At 38.6% G+C, this 27003-nt stretch overlaps 1 protein-coding gene across 8 annotated transcripts in view; it reads right to left on the minus strand.

The window, feature by feature from the left end:
* kdm2bb (lysine (K)-specific demethylase 2Bb) overlaps positions 1-27003 on the minus strand; it is a 199248-nt gene that overhangs the window by 92692 nt on the left and 79553 nt on the right. For 7 of the 8 annotated variants that reach the window (XM_088000040.1, XM_088000039.1, XM_088000043.1 and 4 more), the window contains 5 exons: positions 20699-20792; positions 18000-18153; positions 15591-15706; positions 4091-4217; positions 1386-1861 (listed from right to left, as the gene is read on the minus strand). In XM_088000040.1, the coding sequence (XP_087856166.1) occupies positions 1386-1861; positions 4091-4217; positions 15591-15706; positions 18000-18153; positions 20699-20792 (967 nt within the window). Of the gene's footprint in view, positions 1-1385; positions 1862-4090; positions 4218-15590; positions 15707-17999; positions 18154-20698; positions 20793-21945; positions 22083-27003 lie in introns of those variants that run through there. The other variant, XM_088000044.1, reaches the window with a different exon arrangement.

Genomic DNA, 27003 nt, shown 5'->3' on the forward strand with positions numbered 1-27003 from the left:
GAGAATGAAAGCTACGACTTTAATCTTCCAAATATTTTGAAGGAGGAAATGTAGATGGAGAAGTGAAGAAAACTGACAAACCACAAGATACCAGGAACATACAACTGAGGAGGGAAGGGTTGGAGATGCTGAGGAAAGGGAGGTCATGTCTTCTCCCTACAGAATAGCACTACATGCTTATGCTCCAATGTACTCTTTGATTAACACTCCAATGTATCTTCAACGTCTAATTTATTATGGACTACACTGAGATTGTGTATAAAATTAAATATCTATCTGAGGTGACACAAAGAGAACTTCTGTATGCGGGGTCAGTCAGAGGCCACCTTTTACCAGTATGGCAGGCTTCATCTGACTGCACTACAGTGGTTTCTTAACATTTAAATGAAGGCCATGGAAACTTAAGCTTGCAGCAAACGGTGTTCTGTACTGTCCAAGTTGATGGCGTTTTTTGTACCAGTCTGATGGCTATGCCTTACCCCATACACACTTCACAAACATTTGACTATAAAATCTTCTTTATGCTGGAACCTGGGTAAATCTGTCATAGAAAAATCTGCAGTCACTCCGCAACAGTTAGAAGAGACATTTGTCGAAACAGTGAAGTGAATTCAGTCCCATTCTATGAATCATTTAGACAACAGTGTTTCTTAAAGCTCTCTAGCCTATAATTAGGCAAGGGAAGAATATCAGCCTGCTGTTCCGTTATCAATTGAAAACCAAGCGTGGACTTTTCTACACCAGTAACTTTTCATACAAGAAAACATAATTATTTGCCCTACTAAGGAAAACTGAATCTACCGTTCACAAACAGCTGTAACAAGTATTTGCAGAATTCAGAGAAAGCAGCCACAGCTGGGGGAAATTAAGTTGCTTTCAAAAATCACTAACAGCTCATATTCTGAATACTGACAAGAATTCCACTTGGCAGAATTACAGCAAATTATAGATGTTCGAGTATATCTTTTCAAGTAGCACAATCATGTTCCCTTCCTCTGTAAATCCAGTGGAGTAATTAAGCAGTTGAGGCTATCAACTTCCAAATCTGGAAAATCTATTTATATTTAGACTCATATTTAGTAAACTGATGGGTTTTTCCAAATTATCACTGACAGGTTAAATCTTAAATATCAAATCTAAATAGGATTTGAAAGAATTTTGATTTATTTTGTCAATCCTCTGGGTCTCAAAATATTACTGATATACTGTACTTTTTATAATTAGCTAATTTAGTGTCATATTACTGGTAAAATGTAAACTGAAGCATATGATAAGTGCCACTTGAAATCAGAAATGATAACATAACTTGCATTTGATTAAAACTGTGTGCTTCAGACAGATAAACAATTGCGTCAAAGCCTTTGAAAATACTTTACAACACTAACCTTCATATCCTCTAGAAGGGCATAAGGATCTTCTATCCCTTCAGGGACACATTTTTTATTCTCTGGCAAAGACTCCAGTTTTTCCACAAGTGCTTTTAATCCTTTCAACTCAAATTCTGTAAGGTGAATCCATTTATTAGATCCTTCAGATGCTGGCTGAGATGGGTCAGGAGACCCACTTGGTGTTTTTGGACAGTCTGTCAGCATTGGTGACTTAGTGCTGTCATCTGAATCATTGGACAAAGTCCGCTTTAAACGCTTTGTCATTTTCGGTGTCTTTCCAGAGCTTTCATTTCCTTCTGAATGTGCACTGTTAGGAGATGGCGAATCATCACCAAATGCTTTTGTGCTTTGAAGGCTCATTTTATCTCTCGACTCATCTTTCTCCTCCTTGATTCGTACATCAGAAGATTCTTCATCCATATCTAGACGGGAATCTGATGAAGGACTCTCTGTATTTGGTTTCTTCTCTGTATCTGAAAATATTTAAACTTAAATGTAATATGTAAAACATTGATCAAGAAAAATGTTTTCTTATATAACGGATAGTGTTAATAGGTGATTACATAGAAATCAGGAACAAGCCCAACACCATTGTAACAATATGTAAAAGGCAACCATCTCAGAACGCATAATTGGAATTCACTGGCAATTGGCCAGCAACAATGATCGTCTATTTTTTCTATATGCTAAGGAGGAGCATAGAGGCCCAATCATAGCGCGGCTAGGTTATGCCTTGTTGAAGTATGCAATGCCATTAGGACAAGCTGTCATGTTCATACTGGAAAAATCCATTGCAATTTAACAGCAAAAAAATCCTGTCACTATTACACACAGTTTAGACACTATATATTAGCAAAACTGTACAGAACAGTTTCAAACCTATAATTCGCAAGATTAAAAGAGCCTCCTTGTAGGAGTGATTTTTTTGATACGTTATTAATAGAATTCCTCACATCAAAACACCCACTTGGCTACAGAGGGAATAATAACATCGGAATGTTTTCAAGGCAGCATTAGCACAAAACTCATCAATAACAAGAACCATCTTCATCTCCAACAATATCTAAATGCTTAATATTTTTTCAAAGCACTTTTACACAAGAATGTGAAACGTTAATTGCACAATTGATTTAGCAAATTACTTATAAGCACCGAACATAGGCAAATTACTGTTTTAGAGGGTTTCACACAGAACCCAGTCTTGCATTTCTTAAATTGTGGTCATGAGACAAATCAAAAGCAGGGACCTGAACTGAATTTTGCCTTCCCCACCCAAGGATTGAAGTCTGCCTGAGCTTATCAGAGATTTAGTATTGGATGGCTAACCTTAACTTGCCTCCCTCAAAATCCTGTTACAAGCAAGTAAAGAAAACTTCATTCTTTAAAGCATTGCAATACATAGGTTGCTCTGAAAAAGGAGATTGTACTGCGAAAGAAGATTAACTAATTTACTCTATAGTCCAAACATTGAGGTCCTCATTCCAGGAGTCAACTCAGTCAATCAAAATTTGGGGTGCAAACCTGTCACTCTGGATCTCGGCCTGTATTGTACCGTTGTTGGTATAAAGAGGTAGCACTTCAGCTGCTTGCAAACTCAGTCTAGGAAAGAGGTTTACAAAGATGGTCTTAGAAGGCCATCAGAGACATCCAGGAGATCCCAAAGAGAAGGAAAACACCATAATGTAGAATGTGGTGCACTGTCACTGAAATTTGTAATGAAGGCACAGGGAATTGTTTTATGCTGTTTTTGAAAGTGAGAAAGAGAACTAGAAAGAATACAATAAGGAATAAAATGTAATATAACCTGCTCAGTCACACAAGTATAAACACATAATTGCAAATACATTGCAAACTATTTTTGACCGTGATCAACAGGGGGAATTTACTTAGCCCACTCCTGCACACCCACGGCAGCGAGGCAAAATGTTCAACAATTGGGAAAACTTTGTTCTTGCCCATCCCTCTTTAAAAACTGGGCAGCTTTAATAGCTGTGCAGGAAGAGGAAACAGCATTGAAAAATAAACCATCTTATCCTCAATGAACAAAGAGCCATCATAAAATGGCAAGTGGTCTGATTAGTAATTGGAATAATGTTGCCCAAGTTCAGGTCGGGAGATAAAGAATTATTTTCTGCAAATTACTTTAATTCTAGTTCCTCTATTAATTTTAACTTTTTTCATCTAAAGCCGAACTCCATACTGAGATGTAATTCAGTGGTAACAGTCATGCTTATCCAGCTCACCATGTTTAATGTGTGAGACTTAACAGTATATCAGGGAGGTTATTCAACTCCAAAGGCATCGCTGTCTCATCCAATTCTATCCACACTCACTTCAAAGAAACAAATTACCAGTTGGAGTTACTGATGATCAAATGTGAGCATGAACCCTGGCTTGTATCCCCTTCCTTATTCATTTGTTACAGTGTCTCCACTGCTACCACAGTTGAAAGCACTTAACTTGATACTTACAACTGATCTTGCCAGTTTAAGTGATCTTGCCAGTTTAACTACTACATGATAAGGTAGTTGGGTCGTTAGGGAGCCAGTTAATTACTTCCACACGATCAAGCTATTTTTAGTCTGCTGAAAGTGCATATTTTATGGAATTTGCTAATGGCCTTTTATGTGTTTGCAAATACTTACAGAACAAATACCCTGAAACGCTTCATGTGAACAGATGAACTACTGCTGGTAACTTACCAATTAACATTGATTCCCTCTGGTATTGTTTGGTGAGATAAGACCTTTTCGTCAAACAGAACACATATCTTTCCAGGACATACCAGCACATTTCATAGTAGAAAGGATAGCGGAACTTGGCATTAACCTGAAAAACAAGGATTATTTATATACAGAATATAGCTGAGGAAATGGAGAATTGTCAAATAAATGTGTGGGCACAGCAGAAAGCCACACCAATGGCCATTGTGTAGGTTGGTCATATACAAATGATAAAAGCAAACAAACAATCTAGAGTCATTGTCGAAAAGTGTGGCGTTGGAAAAGCACAGCAGGTCAGGCAGCATCCTAGGGACAGGAGAATTGACATTTCGCACATAAGCCCTTCATCAGAAATCTAGAGTCATTGCTCGAGTGCATGTTTATTTCAGAAAGTATTTACAGAAATCTTGCATAAAGTTCATTTTGCTTAACAAGGATTTCATATCCATGATTTTCGTTAGGGTCAGGGAATCAATTCTGTGAAATACACTGCTTTACATCAGTCTACACTTCATATGAGGCAGCGTACATACTTTAGCATTTCATTTTGTACCTTTGCTTGAATTGCCTTAACAACACAAACATCAGTTTATAAAGATTGCAATCATTAGGTTTTTACTAAGTTTGTCATGAGGATTAATGGATAATAAATTCACAAAAATTCAAGAGACTATTAAGTCACATCGGGCTGCTAGTTAGCAAGGACATGCATCACTGACTGTAAACAGTCACATTTTTAAATGCAATTTCTTTAGCAGTGAACCCTAGCTCACCCTTTCTATACCAAAATGACATTGTTTCAGGTCAAGCGACATTAAAGACAACCGCACCTATTAGTACCTGCATGAGCCTGGACCAGTTTAAGTTCTTAAAATGCAATACCCAAAATACAAACATTCTAAGTTTTATGAAGAAAATGGGTTTGATGATGTTTGCCCACTTATGCAAATTCCTTTAAAAAGATTTTCCCTTTGCTGAATACATTTCAGTGTGCATCTTGGATCCTAAAGCCCGTAAGATTGCACCTTCTTTAACTCAGATAAGTGAGGGTGAAAAGGCAATGCGTAGGAAATTTAAAATGAAAAATAATAGTGCAAAATTTATGAATGAATAATGATCTATGACCAAAGTGTCACATTCTGGTCCACTTGAATGCTATTTTGATCCCACTGATGATAACACGAGACAAGGTAGATCACAGAGTGAAAACTGGTTTGAAAAGAACATTAGCCTAATTTCTTTCACCACAAGTCTGTTGAACAAAAAAAAACAAAGCTCTAAATTGTTGTTTAGGGCATGCTCAATTGGTAAAATCATGCATAGCTCCAAACTAAGTTTTGAAAATAATAAAATATGATATTACAATAAACAAAATTTTCTCTTTTTATCCCAGCAAAAACCTTTACAGATACTTAGTCCCACTGCAGTGACCTTCTGATGTTAACTTGTTAGTTTCTGACTAAACTGATTGTTTTCAGTTTTAGTGACCAAGAAACTGCTTTCCAGTTCTGATGACCTGGATTCCTATCCCAATATGTTGGCATAGAAGCTTCCTTTCTGCATGGAAATCTTTACACAACCTATCTTCACTTCTGATAGGAATTCTTCTACACTAAAAACCTGAACAGAAACCTGATTCTTCTGAACTAAAAACCAGTAATAGCCGCTGGCCCACTTTCTCTGTCATAAAAGTTCAACTTTGTAAATATTTCATCAATTAACTTCATAGGCATCTTACTAGGTACTTCACTTGCTTCCATGGAAATGATGTCTTTAGTTAATTGTTCCAAGAGACTTTGACCTCATAATAAAAACTACCCTCATAGAACTGGAACCACATATCTACTTTGACTATATTTCAAAATGAAAACTGCCAAATAATAACTGTATATACTTCATCAAAACATCCACTGAAATGGTTTAATTGGCTGAAAGCAAATGTTTACAGTTCCTCTGAAGATATTCACCAAAATTAACGGGAGAGATTGAGGGAACGTAATGTAAATTCTTCCCAACATACTTTTGAACAAAATGTTGTTTCGTAGGTGCCTAATTTATAAAGTCTTGTACATTTCTGACATTGTATCTTGTGCATAAGGCAGGGCAAGTTTTAAAATCTGGATTGATGTCATAACCTGGAATCAAAAGAAGCCCATTGCCATTGGTAGCGTTTGCAAAGACCTCCATTATGAATATTTAATTGATTGTAGTAGCCAGAACAAGTCTTTCATTGCCCCAAGCTAGTAAGAAACTCAACTTTTTTTGAACTACAAATAAGTAGTATCTCAATAGAAAAGGCAAATTAAAAGATCCATTATAAATGGGACTATGACTCAAACTGAAGAATTTTCAAAACATTACAAAACATAATAGTGCAGTTTAGCTGTTCAAGCTCCTGTTTGATACAGTCATAAATGGTGGTGGACAAATAAACAACTCATTGGAGGAGGCAGCTCCCACAAATATCTCCATCCTCAATGATGGGGAAGTACATCACATCAATGCCAAAGGTAAGGGTAAAGCATTTGCAACAATCTTTAGTCAGTAGTTCTTTGTGGAAGACCTATCTCAGCTTACTCCAAAAGGTCATAAGCATTGCAGATCCCAATCTTAAGCTAACTCAATGCATTCCATGTGAGAACTAGAAATGGTTGATGGCATTGAATGCTAAAAAGGATATGGACCCTGACAACATTTTGACTCTATACTGAGAATCTGTCTTCCAGACGTTGCCTGCCCTTGGCGACAAGAGTTCCACTACTGACTCTGGTATCTACCCACCAATGTGGAAAACTGCCAGATATGCCCCATACACAAAAAACTGGGAAATCTAAACTGGTGAATTTCTGCCTCATCTGCTTATTCAAAATCATAAATAAAATTGGGAAAAGGGTGATCAACAGCACTAATAAGCAGCACTTGCTCAGTTGGCCTAGTTATATTATCGACTAGGAAAAAGTGAGGACAGCAGATGCTGGAGATCAGAGTCAAAAAGCCTGGCACTGGAAAAGCACAGCCGATCAGGCAGCTTCTGAAGAGTGGAAGAGTTGACGTTTAGGAAACATTCCTTATGCCTGAAACATCAACTCTCCTGCTCCGCGGATGCTGCCTGACCTGCTATGCTTTTCCAGCACTACATTTTTTGACTGGTTGTATTATTGCTAGACTATTACTTCCAAACCCTCAGTAATGTTCTGGGGACCCGGGTTCAAAACCCACCATGGCAGATGGTGAATTTGAAATCAAAACAAAAAAAAAACCTGGATTAAAGAGTCTAGTGATGACTATGAAACTATTGTCCATAGTCAAGAAAAAAAATCATCTGGTTCACTAATGCCCTTTAAGGAAAGAAACTGCCATGTGGTTGACTCTTAAGTGCCCTCTGGGCGATTAGGATGGGCAATGAATGCTGGCTTAGCCAATGATGCCCACATTCCATGAATTAAAAAAAAACCTGTTGTTCATTGCTGTTCAATTTGGATTCTGCCAATTTGGATTCACTTGGCTTCTGACATCATTACAGCCTTGATTCAAACGTAGACAAAAAAGCTGAACTCCAGAGGGAGAGTGACTGCGCATTTGACCAAGTGTGGCATCATTGAGCCCTAGTACATATCGAATCAATGGAAATCAGGAGAAAATTCTCAGTTGGTTGGAGTCACACCTAACAAAAACAAAGATGATTGTGGTTGCTGTACAACAGTCATCTCGTTTTTTGGACAGCTCTGCAGGACGTCCTCCAAGTAGTCTCCTTTGCCAAAAACATCTTCGTCTGCTCCATCGTTAGTGGGAATATTCACTGATAGTCACGCATTGTTCAGCACTGTTCACAACTCCTCAGATACCAAAGCTGTCAATGCCTAAATGCAGCAAGACCTGATCAATACCCATGCTTCAGGTGACAAATGGAAAGCAACATTTGCATTTCACGTACCAGGCAATGACCATCTCGAAGGAAGGGGAAACTAACTATCATCCCTTGACATTCAATGGCATTACCAGCACTGAATTCTCCTACTTTCAAAATCCTGAGGGTTATCATTGACCACAAACAGAACTGGACTAGCTGCATGAATACTATGACTACAAAAGCAGGGTTATAGGCTCGACATCCTGTGATGAGTGGTTCACCACGTGACTGCCCAAAGCTTGTCCACCAACTATAAGATATGTGTGTGATGGAATTCTCCCCCAATCGTCTTGGCTGGTGCACTTTCAACAACACTTGATATCATCGAAGAAGAAGCACTATGCTCGATTGTCAACACTACTCCAAACATTCAGTCCCTCCACCACAGGAGTTCATAATAGTAGTGTGTACCATTGACAAGATGTACCCCAGAAAGGCTACAATGTCAGACCTTCTAAACCCATGATCATTATCATCTTGAAGGACAATAGCAAGTATCGATTCCTGCATACTTCTCTCCAATCGACTCACCAACCTGACTTGGAAATACATCGCAGTTCGATCATCGTCACTGGGTCAAAATCCTGGAATGGCTTCCCTAAAGAGATCGTAGAAGTTCAAGAAGGCAACTAACTACCAACTTTTCCATGACAACCAGGGATGGGAAATGATTGCTGGCCCAAACAGTGAAACCCACAGATTCTGAAAGAAATTTTGATAAAATAACTTTTTTTTTTTAAAAAAGGGGTTTATCATCTCACCAATTTTTGCAACCTCTCTCTCCTTCGGATATTGACTTCACGATAGAATATGGGTCCTCAAGACAATATGATTGAAGTCAGCAGCCTACTACCTTGGGGTAAACTTTGAACACAATCTTGCCAGCACCTTAATACAATTCATCAAACGAAGACAATAAAAATATCGATTTAATGATCATATTCTGCAGTCAAAGGTGAAGGTTAAGCAGTTATTTAAGAACAGCACATAGTTTTATTAAACAAAACAAAAATACAAATATACTAAGCTGTAAAATATGGAGCGAGAAAGATTTCAACACAAACATTAAAACAAAGTTTCAATTGTTTCCCTACCCTATTTGAAGTCCAGAAAAATTATACTCCCACTTCAACACTAATTAACACCCTTGAAGTTATGTCTCCCAAATTGTACAGTGAGTTTTACAATATTCCTCTGAGTCTGATGGTATGAACCTTTCATAAGCGTGATGGTCTAAACTTTGTACAATCATAACAACTTTAAGATTTCTGTACCAAACTCTGTTGGCTTGGAAACATCCCAAACTTTAAACAAAAATCACTGCTTCTACAATGGCTGGTTTTCTCTAAACTGAACTAAAATCTGAGAACAGAATTTAAAAACTTGATTTTGAACTAAACTTTTGATTCTTCTCAACTAAACTTCTAGCCTTTTTTGAACTGAATGGAAATAAAAAATAATGATTTAATGTGTTTATACTGCCTGTCATCTTTTCCACCAATATACCAAGTTTTCTTGAATCTTTGATTACAGTCACATATCTTCTTGGAACTGAAGCATTTAGGTCACTGTTCCAGAATGACCTTCTGACCTTTTTATTAAACCCCTCCAAAAACTAATCCACATTCATTTGCCTTTTTTAAAACAATATAAAAATTCAAAAAAGCAGCAATAATATGTTTTATACATCTTTCAACACACTAACAAGATTAGCATAATACTGGTGATGAAATCAAGTTTAAGATTTTGTTTTTGTCAATTCACTCTTTCGTAAGAGATATGATGGTAACACATAACTTATTTTTTTTAGATTAGATTACTTACAGTGTGGAAACAGGCCCTTCGGCCCAACAAGTCCACACCGCCCCGCCGAAGCGCAACCCACCCATACCCCTACATGTACCCCTTACCTAACATTACGGGCAATTTAGCATGGCCAATTCACCTGACCTGCACATCTTTGGACTGTGAGAGGAAACCGGAGCACCCGGAGGAAACCCACGCAGACACGGGGAGAACGTGCAAACTCCACACAGACAGTCGCCTGAGGCGGGAATTGAACCCAGGTCTCTGGCGCTGTGATGATCTCCCATGTCCAAGACTTTCTTCCCTTGGTTTTAATGTTGAGCAAGAATTCTGGATTAGTCAAACAGACTATAACTATGAATTCTGAGCTAGACCAATCAAAGTTAAGAATTTGAGATTTTTGACAGGCACAAGGAATGGAAATGCACATTGTACTGTTTTATGGTACCTCCAACAAGCTTTCAGATGCTGTTATTTTATTACAGTAATTACTACTATTTCTAGAGCCATAACTCAGTTTTCTGAATTACTGCAGCATGCAACAATTTCTGCACATCAATTCTCACAAACAAAAAATGACTAGTTTTTATAAATTATGATTGTTATGATCTACTTCTAACCAGAATGGACTCAATTATAAGGGAAGGCATTATATGCACATATTCAAAGCAAAATTTATTATGGAATTATCTACCTGAATTTGACGAAAGGGAAAAACGGTAAAATTTTTCTTTCATTTTACATTTCTTGATGTACTGGGTGAAACTTACAAGAATGGGAGTCTTAAAAAAACTTTGCAGTTTTCCAAGCATTTGCAAGATCATTTACAAGTACTGTCAACCTTTGAAAAAAAATGCAATTTTCAGGATGCACAACATAATCAAATTTACAAAGAAATGTTTAATTCATGTATAAAAGATGAAGATTGTAACTTGTGCTTTTAACGGCTTTATGCTAGGAATGAAAATTTACATAGGTTCAGACCTCAAATTTGATTTCAAAATGTCGGAATGATCCAGCCTTTTTCACTTTGAGTATGAAAATCCTTATGAATAAACTAAAAGCAAGTTCTGAGATCCTTAGCTACTGTACATTAGTTTCATAGATTCCAGAGCTCATAGATAATAAGTACCATTATTTAGACTTTTAAATAATGACGCCTCGCTATCTTGAGGAGAAAGTGAGGACTGCAGATGCTGGAGATCAGAGCTGCAAATGTGTTGCTGGAAAAGTGCAGCAGGTCAGGCAGCATCCAAGGAACAGGAGAATCGACGTTTCGGGCATAAACTCTTCTTCAGGAATGAGGAAAGTGTGTCCAGCAGGCTAAGATAAAAGGTAGGGAGGAGGGACTTGGGGGAGGGGCATTAGAATTGCGATAGGTGGAGGGAGGTCAAGGTGAGGGTGATAGGCCGGAGTGGGGTGGGGGCGGAGAGGTCAGGAAGATTATTGCAGGTTAGGAAGGCGGTGCAGAGTTCGAGGGATTTGACTGAGACAAGGTGGGGGGAGGGGAAATGAGGAAACTGGAGAAATCTGAGTTCATCCCTTGTGGTTGGAGGGTTCCCAGGCAGAAGATGAGGCGCTCTTCCTCCAACCGTCATGTTGCCATGGTCTGGCGATGGAGGAGTCCAAGGACCTGCATGTCCTTGGTGGAGTGGGAGGGGGAGTTAAAGTGTTGGGCTACGGGGTGGTTGGGTTGGTTGGTCCGGGTGTCCCAGAGGTGTTCTCTGAAACGTTCCGCAAGTAGGTGGCCTGTCTCCCCAATATAGAGGAGGCCACATCGGGTGCAGCGGATGCAATAGATGATGTGTGTGGAAGTGGAGGTGAATTTGTGGCGGATATGGAAGTGTCCCTTGGGGCCTTGGAGGGAAGTAAGGGGGGAGGTGTGGGCGCAAGTTTTGCATTTCTTGCGGTTGCAGGGGAAGGTGCCGGGAGTGGAGGTTGGGTTGGTGGGGGGTGTGGACCTGACGAGGGAGTCACGGAGGGAGTGGTCTTTTCGGAATGCTGATAGGGGAGGGGAGGGAAATATATCCCTGGTGGTGGGGTCCGTTTGGAGGTGGCGGAAATGATGGCGGATGATACGTTGTACATGGAGGTTGGTGGGGTGGTAGGTGAGAACCAGTGGGGTTCTGTCCAACCAGTGGCAGTTGGAGGGGCTATCTTGAGACCACTTTATCCATCAAGAGGAATAGAATCAAACAAACATAGATCACCTATCTCACAAGCATATATAAAAACGGAAAAGTGGTTTCACCCTGAGGAAATGCCTAACAATCCTTCTTGCAGAGATGTATGCAGAGACCTGTAAGCCAGACAGGCAGATAGATAACACATGAATGGTTTCCCACAGTGGTTCATGTTTCTCTCTTAAAAGTGTCATTTGGACATACTGTTTTCTACGCATCTCAGTCTCCTTCTATCCTTTCTCCCTATTTCTGTCCTTTTCTGTTTCACACTCCTGTTGAGTGGCGGGTGGCATAGAAGAAAATCAACAAGGTCTAAAGGCTGAGAATCAGTCAAGTTTTTTTTGAACTGCAAAGCAGGCGGGGTGTATGTGTGTTTATTTATGTGAACATGAGACAGACACGAAGCTAATGGCATTAGAAAATAAAGGAAGAAACATGTGAAAAAATCCACAATTGCTTTGTAATTAACAAATAAATATACCATCCTTAATTTCTTACACCAATTAATCAAGAGTAGAGCCTTCTGCAAAATGGAACAAGCACAGTACTCTTAAAAGTAAAAAGTCTACTTAAATTATGAAAAGATGGTCACTTCAGGTCTGTATTTCAGTTTAACTCCTACCGTGACTAAATGGCCATCATTTAACAGTCACTCTACATGCAGTTTGAAATATTCATTATTCTTTTGTTTGATATTGTACTATCTTCCCCTCAACAAAATAATTTCCCAGCTGAAGGGTCAACCTAGACTGCTCCCAGGCAGCAAGAAACACATCCAGTAATAACCAGATTAAACCCAAGAATGATTCAGATATGCTTTTCCATTCATTTTTTCTGCTTCACTTTATGAACGTACTCTGTATCACTTCTCCCAACAAGCTGAAGAAGACCATCTGGAAAGATTATGGTCCTAAGACATCTTTTTAAAAAAATTCAATGGCACATTACATCCACGTGGCAAGTACAGCTCAGAATTCAAGATCAACGTACATTGAGAAAAAGTCAAACACGTGATCAAACACTGCATGATTTTGTCCTGTCAAATGAAGAAATTCCTAATTTTGCTAATGAACTTGTTAGATACATTATCTTCCATACATTGCGCATTTATACAAACATCAAATTTCAAAACAACTAAGAAGCTTTTAGAAAATAATTCAATTAACATTTTAAAAAAAGGGTAGAAGAGTACTTGATTTGCCACTATTCAAGTAAACATTTGGATGGGAAGATCTGCCTTACACAGATAACTTTGATTTTTGTTCTTGGATTACCAAATAAACAATTACTTGTTTGCTTTTTAAAGAAATTCCAACATTTCAGCACAAGAAAGAAAATGATACTACACCGATGCTCATCAACTACTGACAGTCAAAATGCTGAGTTGCTTTTATTTTCATTGCATTAAGAGGGATTGTAGCTAGTTTTATTTCAGAAAGAGTTCAGTACAGTTAATTCTTCTAAAACACGATGGTTGCGTTCTTGTGCAACCCCATGTTATAGAAAAATCTCACTTTAGAACAGCACATGAAATGTTGGTATCATAATCGCGTTATATCCAACACACATTTTAAAAGCTTGCACTGTAAAAACAGTGTACCTAATTTGTCATGTTACAGCGAATTTGCATTGTTGAAACACACATTATAACAGAACAACCTGTAAGAGGTAAAGCAGTATCCACCAAAAAACCCAGTGTCAAATAATGAGAATACCATAAATAACAACAAAGTGCTGGAAATACTCAGTAGATGATCATCTGTGAAGACAAAGACAGAGATAACATTTCACGACAAACAAGAATTCATCGAACTGCAGGCAGCCTTTTTGACAGTGGAGCAGCCTGATCTCAGCTGATGTCCCAGACATAATGTTACTATGCATGGTGCATGTGCATTTACTGCTCTTCCCTAGTTGCCCTCAACTAGTTATCATCAATTAGGGGTGAAAAACCTTTCAAATTTGAAATTATGGAAATTTTTAGAATGCTTATCAATGGCCTGCTGGAGATAAACAAACAAGCCACATACAGCACCAGGGATCCGGATTCAATTCCGGCCTCGGTGTGGATTTTGCACGTTCTCCCTGTGTCTGCTTGGATTTCCTCTGGGTGTTCAGGTTTCTTCTCACAATCCAAAGATGTGCAGTTTAGATAAATTGGCCATGCTAAATTGCCCATAGTGTTCAGGGATGTGTAGGTTAGGTGCATTAGTCGGGGTAAATGTAAGTTAATATGGTGGGGGAATGAGTCTGGGTGAGCTCCCCTTCGCAGTGCCGGTGTGGACTTGGGACGAAGGGCCTGTTTCCACATTATAGGAATTTTATGATTCTATGCTTCTATGATTCTAGACCCACAATGCTGCTAGATAGGGATCCCAGCAGTTTCATCCAATTACACTGCAGTAACAGTGATATGTTTCAAAGTCAGGATGTTAAACACCTTGGAGGGGAATTTGCAGGTCGTGCTGTTCCCATGTATCTGCTGCTGTATCCTTCCAGATAGAAATGACCTTGAGTTTGGAAGTAGCTGTCCGTCTAAAGAACCTTTGGTGAATTTCTGCAGTATTTTGAACTTCTTGTAGATGGCACTGCTGCTACTAAACATCAGTGGTGGAAGGAATGAATGTTTGTGGGCGTGATGCCAGTCAAGCTTTGTCCTGCATGGTATCAAGCTTCTGGAATATTATTGGAGCTTCTCTCATCCAGGCAATTAGAAAGTATCTCACCACACTCTTGACTTCCACCTTGGTGATGGTGGATAGGCTTTGGGGGAGCTATCAGGTAAATTATATGCTGGACGATTCTTAGACTCTGATCTGTCTTTCTTGCCACAATATTTGCACACTAGTCCAGTTCAATTTAAGGTGAATAGTAACTGCAGGATGTTAGTACTGGTGGAGTCAGTGATGAAAATGCCATTGTTAAGGAGCAGTGGTTAGATTCTCTCTCGCTAAAAATGGTCATGGCCTGAAACTTGAGTAGCATGAATGTTACTTGTCAGTTGTCAGCCCAAGCTATGCTGCATTTGGACTTGGACTGCTTTAGTATTTGAGGATTTGTGAATGGTGTTCAACATTGCACATTCATCAGTATGTGTTCCCACTTCTGACCTTAAGATGGATGGAAGGTCAATGACCAATGCCTAACCCAGTCTAGCACTATGACACACACACCAGACTTATTATTGGTTAAAACCTTTGGCAGATGCTGCTAGATGATCTTTTTTCAGTTTTCAGTTGGGGTATTAGAATTATCACATCATTGGATAAAGAAAAAGCGAGCTGAAATTCCCATTCTTTTTTGATATCCAATGACCTGTAATGGAAAGTGCATATCTGGCGAGACCAGGGTCAAAGTGAGCTGAAAAAGATACATTTCTATCTCTACTTCATCACCCAAAATTCACAAAATGTATATGTGAAGGTGAATGCTTTAAACAATGTACCCAAATGCTGTTGGTATCATTAAATTGCATTTCAGGTAAGATAACATCTTCAGATAAGCAGAGGACATCACTAGATGGAAAAAATTGCTTGAAATCTGCACTGATTAAAGGTGAACTAATATGTAGGTGGCTTACCCGAGTTCGATCCTCAATTCCATAGATATGAAGTTGCATAGGAATATTAAAGCTGTGCAGGAAATTTCCACCAAAAACCAACGTATCTACTGGAGTGTATACGGCATGAATCCATCCTAAATGCAGAGTGATATCACTTGTGAGTTTGTTGTAGCTTTAAGATTTTCTGATAGATAATTTATAAAAGTTTTACTGAAACTCTTAAGCAAGTACTCTATCTAACACTTACCATTTAAAGGATCTGGTGAAGAATAAAGACTTGGAAACGTATTAAAAGGGCCATTAGTAACTGTACCCAAAAGGAAATGGGCTAAGGTACAGTGGGAAAGAGTCACTAAAATTGTATTTGTCGCTAGATCATTGTATCTGAGAATTCCATAAATTTAAATACATAAGAAGACTCCATGTTGACAGGACAAATTACAATCAGACACAGCCTACAGGCCAATTCCATAGTGCTCTCTTCTGATCTCGTCCATACGGCTCACTGGTTCAGTGCGCAACATTAATTTATACAGCTCTTTAACCAAACATGGTGCAGTGTCTTTCAACAAGTTCAGAATTTCCATTTAAAAAAAATGTTTATAGGCTTCTGGAGAGGAAAGAAAAGGAGAGGAACGGAAGGCAAGGTAGTGCAGGATTTGGGATGGAGAGTTTTTTTTGATAAATTATAGAAGTCTTACTTTTCTGTATACAGGGTCTCTTTATTTTGCATAGAAATTTTGCTGTTCTTTTGAGGATTTCCACTTTTTTTTTTTGAGAATCTCACATTTGGAGGTCTTGCTTGTACGTGTGAAAATCTTACAATTTTGTACAATGAGTCTCAAAGAAAAATGAAGCTTCCTGATAGTGCCTGCTATGTACATCTCATTTTGCTGCTAAATGAGCACACACCTTTATTCTAATTCACTGTGTAACCAAGGTCCCAAAGCTGCTCTCTGAGCATTATAGATTATCTACATTGATTACAGACAATTATAAATTTCACTTTGTACCTGAAGTTACATTTTTCAGCAAAAAACAATTATCGATCAGATACAGTCTGCACCATAAAATAGTCAATGGCCATACAGATGGCACGATGGGAAGCTGAAGGGCATTTATTTTGTTATCATACAACATTGGTGAATATGAGGTAAGTAATGAAGACAACACATAGCCAGAGGTGGCCACCTCCACACTTCAGCATTGCACAATGGGAGTTCAATGGCATGTACTGCACAGTAACAGGCAGGTTGTGAAGGCTTGGAGTCCATAGAAGCTACATCTGAATCGGAGCAGTACATATTTGTATAAAGACATGATATATTACCTCGGTCCTTACAGCAATACCTCAATAAAGACATTTCAATAAGGAAAAGAAAAATTGAAGTAAAGAGCAAAGTATATTCTCAGCAAAATGCACTTCGAAATTATAGATATCAGTAGTTAATATCTCTTCTCAGTAATATACAAATGTTTTTAGAATCTGTTGTGGCTCATTAATCAACAAGGTAACACAATGTTCTAATGGCAGTATCCAAATCATGCAAATTATTACTGCACATGCACACTAACATAAGACAGGAGATTAGAGGAGTAATTGTTTTTGCAAAGTTTTCAACCACTTTACTGAATATGACAGGAAGTGCTCTTGTCTTAAACTGTGAACCAAGATGAATTGTGAAGACACACTGCTATCAAGTTTATACAGAAAAGAGGTGGTGTGGAGGGGAAGAGAAGGAAACAGCTTGCAGTCATGTCACATGAAATGCATATACCTATGCATGACCATTTGGAATTGCTCATTTCAAGTCATTGACAGAGAAAATCGCTATTACGCGGATGTTAAAGGAAGTAGCTTTCCACAGATGCACAAATGGAATAGGACAGATGAGATTTCATCTCAAAACTAAATTTTCAAACATTAAACTACAGGAAAATAAGTAGCTGACCCTCTTCCTAAAAGAATTCAAGTCAAACTGAACGATAAATGCACTTTATCTTCTCTGACACTTGATATTTAGCATGCTGTCCTAAGACATTGAATAGGAACATCAAGAATATCTAGAAATACAACAAAGATAATGCTGAGTAATACTAATGTACCAATATTTTTGGAATCTGTCATTGCTCATTAATCAACAAGGCACCTCAACGCACTAATGGCAGTATCCAAATCAAGCAGGACACTATTTTAGATAATGCTACCAGCTATTCAGATACAAATGACTGACAGTAAAGAATGATTCAGTGAAAGTAATGTATTTACAGCACTTCCTCCACCATATAACTGCAGCACGAGTTAAAAGGGCAGCACACAAAGGAATGTCTCTTTTTCAATTCACTAAAGTTGCATCCACCTACAATCCCATCCTCCTCCAATCCAATAATGCAAAATAACAAATAACAATCGCTGTCTTCTGTTACCTGAAGGGATCAAAAATGTATATCCTTGTTTTAACTCAATCCGTTGGCATCCGTCCACTCTGTCCCCAAGGAAAATATCACCTTGTTTTCCCGACAGAACCCACTCTTCATAAATCTCCAGATTGTGCGAAGTCGGGGGAACTAACCAGAATACCTGAACGAGACAGACTGCTTATAAAACTGAAACATTTACAAACAGCCAAATTTTACACCATTATAGATCTGAAATACATCACTGCATTTTTAAGTTAATTAGTCCATCGGCTGTTTTAAACACAGGCAAAATAAGATTCCACTTTAAGTTGTCTGTATTTTTTCTAATGCTGTTACATGCAGCAATGATCCACATAATTCCATTTGAAAAAAAAGTTCATGAATTAGTACAAACCTTCAAACTTCTAAATAAATGATAAAATACTGATGAAGATTTGAAAATGCTAAATACAAGTTTTGAAATGTTTAAATGTGTCAAAACTGCAACATGAGAATAGAATCTACATTGAGAAAATTCAAGGTTGAGATAGAAAGTTTTTTTAATATCAGAAAGGGAAGCAAGGGTTATGGAGAAGAGACAAGAAAGTGGAGTTGAGGATTATCAAATTAACCATGATGCCATTGAATGGCGGAGCAGACGCGATGGCTGAATTCCCTAATTCTTCTCCTACATCTTATGAACTTAAGTATATTATAAATATATTAAATACAGACTTTAAAAAGAAACAAAGAGATATACAGATATTACATAATTTAAAAAAGTTATATACAGCATTAGTGATAGCCATTTATGTCATGGCCCACTATACAATTGCTTAAGCAAATCAGGTTATGACTTTTTTCTAAGATCACGTAGGGACATCAGTATGATTGACCGCTATATGTCATTTTCTGGTTGTGGATTAACTGAGTACTCAATAATAACAAGTGATTATTTGATGCAAAGGATTCTGGAGACAGATCAGATCACTGGACAGTTCACCACTATAACTTATATTCCTTCACTTTCAGAAGTAACATATTGAGATACTATCCTATCAGAAAGTTAGATGCAAATTTCCTATTGATATTGCCCACAGGGACACTCTGTTAATTCAGCACAGGTGGGACCAAACCTTACAGGTAAAATGAGGAATGGGGTGGGAAGACTGGTGCAGTGGGAGAGGGAAGAAGGAACGAGTCAGAGAAACGAAAAAAAACACTTGAAAGTTTGATGGATTTACTCTCATTAGATCAGTAATAAATTTGGATGTTAATTCAGGGACCAGGCTAACTGGGATTCCAAAAAAGGGAGAATGACAAAATAGATCAAAAGCCTTTTGAAAAATGTGATTTCATTTCAAAGAACCCATCAAAAATGACTGCTCAAAGATCCTCTGAATATATGTAAGAAAAATATGGCAGCAACTATGAAATCACTTTGCACCATCAAATCATTTGCAGGTGGCATTAATTTTCATGCCATCACAGTAATAAAAACGTGAATTTATATAGTGCCTTTAGTATACAAAACACATTTGTAAAATATAGGGCAGAGGATTTCCAATTTCATTGATTATAGTGAAATCAAAAAATTATTGGAATGTATGTTATTTCAGGATAAATAGTGAACAGTAATAATCTTATTCCATAGTATTTTGCACTAACTTGTAACACTGTATACATAACTTGACTTGTTGGATATCTTAAGGCAACCAGATTACAAAACTCACCAACTCAGAAACTAAACAGGTTATCGATTTCTGGGTCCTGAACATCTGTAGCTTTCTTTAAATAGAGTTGGTCATGGTTGGCTTGTGCACTTACATCACACACTCAGAAAGGACATCTTACTTCCATCCATCAGAATTATGATTTGTGGACAGTTATGATGTACTTACTTGTGGAAGTACACAATTCTCCATTTCATATTAGCTAGCTTACTCAAACATCAAAACAATTAAACAGCCATATCCAAAGGACCAGAATGAAAACCCAGTTCAGACAGCTTCATTACTAAACTCTGCAATTCAGGTTCTAGTATCTAAATAAGGACAAAAATGGTACTCTCAATTGTTTAACAAATTGATGTCTTACAACAGCAAACATGCATGATTACCATAGGAAATCGTAATCAAAAATATATAAAGATTTGGTTCATTGCATATTTTTGGAAAAGAAAAATCGCTACATTTCTCCACTTCATTTCTGGAGCCAGTAGCTTTTGCTGTGGGCACACTTTAACAAGTGTTTCCAAAACACATTTAACTAACTATTCTTCATACAAAAACAAAAGCACCAAAACACCGCATAGCACTCCGAGAAGCAACAAATACCACAGTCAAGCATATCCTATCCTAATATCCAAACATTTTGCCTTCAAGGGGTCACTGGAGAAGCGGTCCAATTACTGTTCCAGATCAATGAATTCAATACCGTCTGTGAATCAAATCTTGGATCTTCCTAGCCATAATTCTACAAGGCAAAGCCTTTACCCAGAAAGGAAACTTCAGTTTTGATTTGTTATACATTTAAAATCAAAGAGGTCAATCTTTTCTATTTCCAAAATGCTTTCATTTGTTTATCCATGTTTAATATAATCCTTGACTTAAAATAATCACCAAATGAGCAGCTGTATACACAAACTACTCAATTTTAAAGCTCATTAAATTTAAGAATAAATAATAGTTCAAATACCACAAATAAGTGAGTGCTTCACTGCTCACCTTCCCTCCTCGAAGAATATGATACCAGACAGAAGTGCCACCAAAATCAATATGAAAATCTGTGTAGCACCCTTTGACACTCATTAAGCAGTACCTGCAGAGAAAACATTTAACAATTAATCACTTCATACTTTAGCAATCAGCAAGTTGTTGACCTACATGAGGATTCAATCATAACCAAGAACAGCAGCAAGTAATGTCCTCTAATGACATGATGGAGGTCAACAAGGACAGACATTTAATACAAGGTGTTTAATTCAAACATAACAACACTGCATAATAATTCTAACAAATTTTAAAGATTTTTTTTCCATTTTTGGATTTCAGTATTTTTTGCCCTCTATGACAATTAGCAAATAATATATAATCCTCACTGCATCAATGAGAACCATACTGCAGGTGTGTTTCAAAGCCTGGAGTGAGATTGATATGCTGGATATTGTGAGAAAGAGGCATCAACTTACAAATGGATATTAATTAGACTGTAATAATATGTTCTAAGTTCACTGAATCAGAGGGGGAAAGAAAAAAATAGTTTCATGTTTAAGAAACTTTGGTTGATCTTTTATTTTTCACAAAGGGAAGATTATTCTGTAATCCATCTCACAAATGCAGCATTCAAATTGAAGAAACAAATCCTCAAGTTTAAGATGTAAATATGTTAATGGAAAATGCTCTCCTAATGCATACTCAATTTGAAGGAGTAAATTTATAATTAAATTACTTCTATTTAGAAACATATAGCTTCCACTTGCACACACCTAAAGTAGTTGTAGAATTCAGCTAGCAAATGTATGGCCCACAAGCAAGTGCGAACTTTACCAATCTTGGTGTGTGTAAAATAATTTTCTGCAATTCAATTCTATTGCACATCTGCACAGCAGCTGCACCCAGTTTTACAAGTGAACGGAAAAAACAATTTGTCCTATTTAGTTATACATACCAAATAACAGGGTAAAAGACTCACAAAGCAATTACATATCAGCATTTATCAATTACACTTTCAATACAGATAATAATACCTCAATATCCACATATATAAATAAGTATTGCTTAAAAAAGAAAAATCTGATTGTATATCTGTAGGATGATTAAATGCTGCAAACATTTGCTGTCTTACACTCACTGCATGATTCCCCAGTCCTGTTAGGTTCAGCAGCAGCCATCAGTTCTAACTAATGGCTGAATCATACTGAACTGATGCTCCATGCACCTTAAAAATAATTCAGCTGTTAATGTGAACCCACCATTACTCCGGTTGCTGCTTTTTGTGGGTTATGATGTGTCAGCGTTGCTGAACTCTTCTAAGGATCATTTATTGCCTCATCTTCTCTTCACTTATTGCCTTCATTTTAGAGATAAAATCTAAGCAGTGTGCAGGCAATGCACACTCTCCTCTGCTGATAGGCTGTAAAGGACTGTACCAGGTGGCAACAGCAGCAGTCTGCGGATCAGAGCTGCTTCTGGTAAGGAGAAGTCCGCTGCCTAGCAACAGGATCCAGGATTGAGGTTGACAGAAAGATATGCACTGATGTCATGAAGACAGCTCAGGCAATTTACAGGGTCTAATGGTCTTTGTTCCCCATTGTTACTATTACAGTTCTCCTGACTCAGCGACGGTAACTAGACCCTCCATGTTCCTTGCACAGTAATTGCCAGAGACATTCGAGTGCCCATCAAAACCACAACTTGTGTGAACCTGCATAACCTATTTCAGGAAACAGACTAGCTTACATAACCATGATCCGTTATTTCACAATTAAAGAGGCAGAGTCCCTGTAGTTTACCCACTACAGAACAGTGGATCAAGATCTGCATTTAAGCTTGCAGGGTTCAGTGCTTGCAATCTTAATTTCAATTAGAAATATTTCAGCTCACATAAGAAAATAAATAAAAGGACAATTATTTCTAATATACTTTTAAATCAACCTGTCTGAATCCCCAAATCTGTTATTTTAGAGTCCATTTTTATAACGTAACTGCCGTTTATGCAGTGGCATCTACAACTACTGCGTGCCTGTCACATGTCTTTAGTAAAGCTTGAGTGAAGACAAATAATTTTTATACTGCATTTCACCTTGTTAATCAGACCACTTTTTCTGCTGCTTTAAATTTGTTTGCCTGAAACCCATTGCCAGGTTGCATTTCAATTGCAATCACTGAGCTTCCCCACAACCTTAAAAGGTGAATTCAGGGTTCTATCAGCATTGCCAAAGAAGACTTTTATGTTTCTGACACACACACACACACATACACAATCAAATAGGGGATCCATCACTGTCACAAACAGGCATAAGACTATAATAATACATTTCAGAAAAGACAACTAGCACTCATATGCTTCCTGTCATAATAAATACAAACATTTTCACAGAAAATCAATTAAAATGACTAATACACCCAATACCTTAAGGAATAAAAGAGTGAACTGGAAGTCAATTAGGCTTTTTGTCAGATCCAGGTGTCAGTTGAAGAGCTATGGGCACAGTAGGGGAACATATTAACTCTGTAATACGACTGGAAAGACAGTAGGGATTCCATCACATTTATTTAATGAGCACAATCTGCCAGTTTCTCCTCCAATCTTTTTGAGACTACAAAATAAGGGATGTAATCTTATCTTAATAATATTTAAGCTCATTCATATCGAGTTCCATTGTCCAGTATTTTAACAGAAACAGCCACCATTTATTTTAGATGGCTGTGTGTCGAACCTGTTACTACCAAGCAATTGTGGAGGTACACCAGACATTCTTGAACTGGTTGGGGGTTCAAGCAACAGAGGAAAAGAAAGTCAGCCACTGTTCCTTGTGATATTCATTAATCACCCCACTTTAGTGAGTGCATTTCTGTGGGTATCAAATGAGGACAAGAACAGATCTTACCGTGATGCCCATCTCACAAGCAAGCAGCTTGCCTTCACTCACTCTCCAGAACTGCACGTGAAAAATGGCTGCTTTGGTTTTGGATGGGAGAAAGGAAAGAAAATTTGGAAAAGCGATACATAGATGAGGTCTTGTGGCACAGTAGTAACAACCCTATTTCTGAGCCAGAAGCCCACGCCAGGATCTGGTAACCAAGGAGACCAAACAGGCTGAGTACCAACTTGTAAATCCTTCCAACATATGACAATGGCAGGGAGTAAAAGTGGGAGAGATACCTGGTCATTAAAAAATGTTTATGCATATGGTTAAGACAATCAAGTCAATTGATTTTGTCTTCTTTTATTGGCAGTTCTTTAGGAGTGAACCAAATATTACAGTCACCTTTGGTCAACACTTAAACCTTTTAAGTATATCTTGTTAAGGCCTTCCTTTTCAAAATCAGAGGCCAGAAAGAGAAAAAAAAGCAAGATACTTTAAGGACTAACAACCGTCTTGTAAACTTTAACACCAAAGAGCTTCTGTCCATTTCGATTACATTGCTGTTTAGTATAACCAAGGTCAATATTTGTTATTTTATAATCTTAAGGAGAAGGATATTAAGTAAATCTAAAATGGATGACCGCATCTATTCACGTATCTTATTATTCTTTAGTAAAACTTTTGCCAATTCTTCGCCAAAAGTCATAGTCTGAATCAATAGGTTATTCTCCTGGATTCTGAAGCCAGGAAAATTAAATAATGGCACTTGATGTTTATAAAAAAAAAACATGTCAGTGCTCAACTTTTCTCTAGTCTCTGAGCTAATTACAAAAATAAGCATAGTATGGGTTTTGTTTAGGTCGATAAAGGCATATTCCAAATCATGAAAAGGTAACACAAGCCAAAAGGAATCCAAAAGGAGTCTAAGACAGTGAACTTAAAATGTTGCATTTACCTATTCAATATTTTCATACTAGAAATGCCTATAACAAAGTTTTCCACCTGAGATTCGTTCATGAAAGTTCCAAGATGAATCGCTTTTTGTTGTTCCCATTAAGAAACTAGAGCTCCTCACACACACCTCTGTAAACAACTTCTAAGAACATACCTGATCACACAAGGCTTTATAATACTCGTTTTGTAAGCCCTTTTCCTTTATTTAAAGAAACTTCAGGAAAAAAAACTTTTAATACTCCAATTTTTTCATATTCAATTCAGTATATACAATACAAAACTATTCAACTTCTTCTAAGCAATGATGTTAGGAGAAAGTGAGGACTGCAAATGCTGGGGATCAGAGCTTAAAAAATGTGTTGCTGGAAAAGCGCAGCAGGTCAGGCAGCATCAAAGGAGAAGGAGAATTGATGTTTCGGGCATAAGCCCTTCTTCAGGAATGAGGAGGGTGTGCCAAGCAGGCTAAGATAAAAGGTAGGGAGGAGGGACTTGGGGGAGGGGCTTTGCAAATACGATAGGTGGAAGGAGGTTAAGGTGAGGGTGATAAACTAGAGAGGGGGTGGGGGCGGAGAGGTCGGGAAGAAGATTGCAGGTCAAGAAGGCGGTGCTGAGTCTGAGGGTTGGGACTGAGAAAAGGTGGGGGGAGGGGAAATGAGGAAGCTGGAGAAATCTGTATTCATCCCTTGTGGTTGGAGGGTTCCTAGGCCGAAGATAAGTCGCTCTTCCTCCAGCCATCGTGTTGCCATGGTCTGGCGATGGAGGAGGCCAAGGACCTGCATGTCCTTGGCAGAGTGGGAGAGGAAATTAAAGTGTTCAGCCAAGAGGCGGTTGGGTTGGTTGGTCTGGGTGTCCCAGAGGTGTTCTCTGAAACGTTCCGCAAGTAGGCGGCCTGTCTCCCCAATGTATAGGAGGCCACATTGGGTGCAGCGGATGCAGTAAATGATGTGTGTGGAGGTGCAGGTGAATTTCTGATGGATATTGAAGGATCCCTTGGGGCCTTGGAGGGAAGTGAGGGGGTAGGTGTGGGTGCAAGTTTTGCATTTCTTGCGGTAGCAGGGGAAGGTGCCAGGAGTGGAGGTTAGGTTGGTGGCAGGTGTGGATCTGACAAGGGAGTCGTGGAGGGAGTGGTCTTTCCGGAACGCTGATAGGGGTGGGGAGGGAAATATATCCTTGGTGGTGGGGTCCGTTTGGCGGTGGCGGAAATGACGATGGATGATACGATGTATCTGGAGGTTGGTGGGGTGGTAGGTGAGGACTAGTGGGGCTCTGTCCTGGTGGCAATTGGCAAGGCGGGGTTCAAGGGCGGAGGAGCGGGAAGTGGAGGAGATGCGCTGGAGAGCATCGTCGATCACGTCTGAGGGGAAATTGCGATCTTTCAAGAAGGAGACCATCTGGGTTGTTCGGTATTGGAATTGATCCTCCTGGGAGCAGATCCTCCTGGGGCGAAGGCGAAAGAATTGGGAATATGGGATGGCGTTTTTACAGAGGGCAGGGTGGGAAGAGATATAATCTAGGTAGCTGTGGGAATCAGTCAGTTTATAGTATACGCCTGTGTTGAGTCGGTCATCCGAGATAGAGATGGAGAGATCTAGGAAGGGGAGGGAGGAGTCTGAGACGGTCCACGTAAATTTGAGGAAGGTGTTAGTAAAGTGGATGAACTGTTCAACCTTCTCGTGCGAGCACGAGGTAGCGCCGATACAGTCATAAAGCGGAAGAAAAGGTGGGGGGTGGTGCCAGTGTAGCTGCAGAAGATGGACTGATGTTGCAATGATGTTGCCAGGTATGGAAGGTTTGAGTTATAAAGAAAGGCTGGATAGGGTGGGACTTCTTCCACTGGAGCGTAGGAGGTTCTCATGTGACCTGATAGAAGTTTATAAAATAATGAGAGGCTTAGATAGAGTTAATGGTAGTTGTCTTTTCCCTAGGACAGGGGATTTCAAGGCTAGGGGGCACATTTTTAAGGTGAGAAGAGAGAGATTTAAAAAAGACATGAGGGAAACTTTTTACACAGAGGGTGGCTCATATGTGGAATGAGCTTCCTGAGAAAGTGGTGGATGCAGGTATAATTACAACGTTTAAAAGATATTTGGATAAGTGCATGAACAGGAAAGGTTTGGAGGGATATGGGCCAGGAGTAGGCAAGTGGGACTAGTTCAGTTTAGGAATATGTTTGGCATAGACTGATTGGACCAAAGGGTCTGTTTCCATGCTGTGTGGCTCTACGACTATGTACAAGCTGAAGTTCTGCAGCAAGTACTATTAAGAAAGGCAAATGCACTAGAACAGAAACCAAAGAGTGTACAACAATCCAAAGTAGGTCTTAAATTTTGCATTCTATTCAATGCAACATACCACCCAAATTTATGTCACATTTATTGAAAGTATTTGTTTGTTGAAATTCCTTGTTTACACTGAAAATACACTTCAAAAACTCCACTGAAGGGCTTTGTCTCCAAGAAGCCAAATGCTTGTGCAATAACCGCACAG

This window comes from Chiloscyllium plagiosum, unplaced genomic scaffold (assembly GCF_037043375.1).
Source record: "Chiloscyllium plagiosum isolate Xiang-an unplaced genomic scaffold, Cpla_swu_hap1 HiC_scaffold_24, whole genome shotgun sequence".
NCBI classification, from domain to species: Eukaryota; Metazoa; Chordata; class Chondrichthyes; order Orectolobiformes; family Hemiscylliidae; genus Chiloscyllium; species Chiloscyllium plagiosum.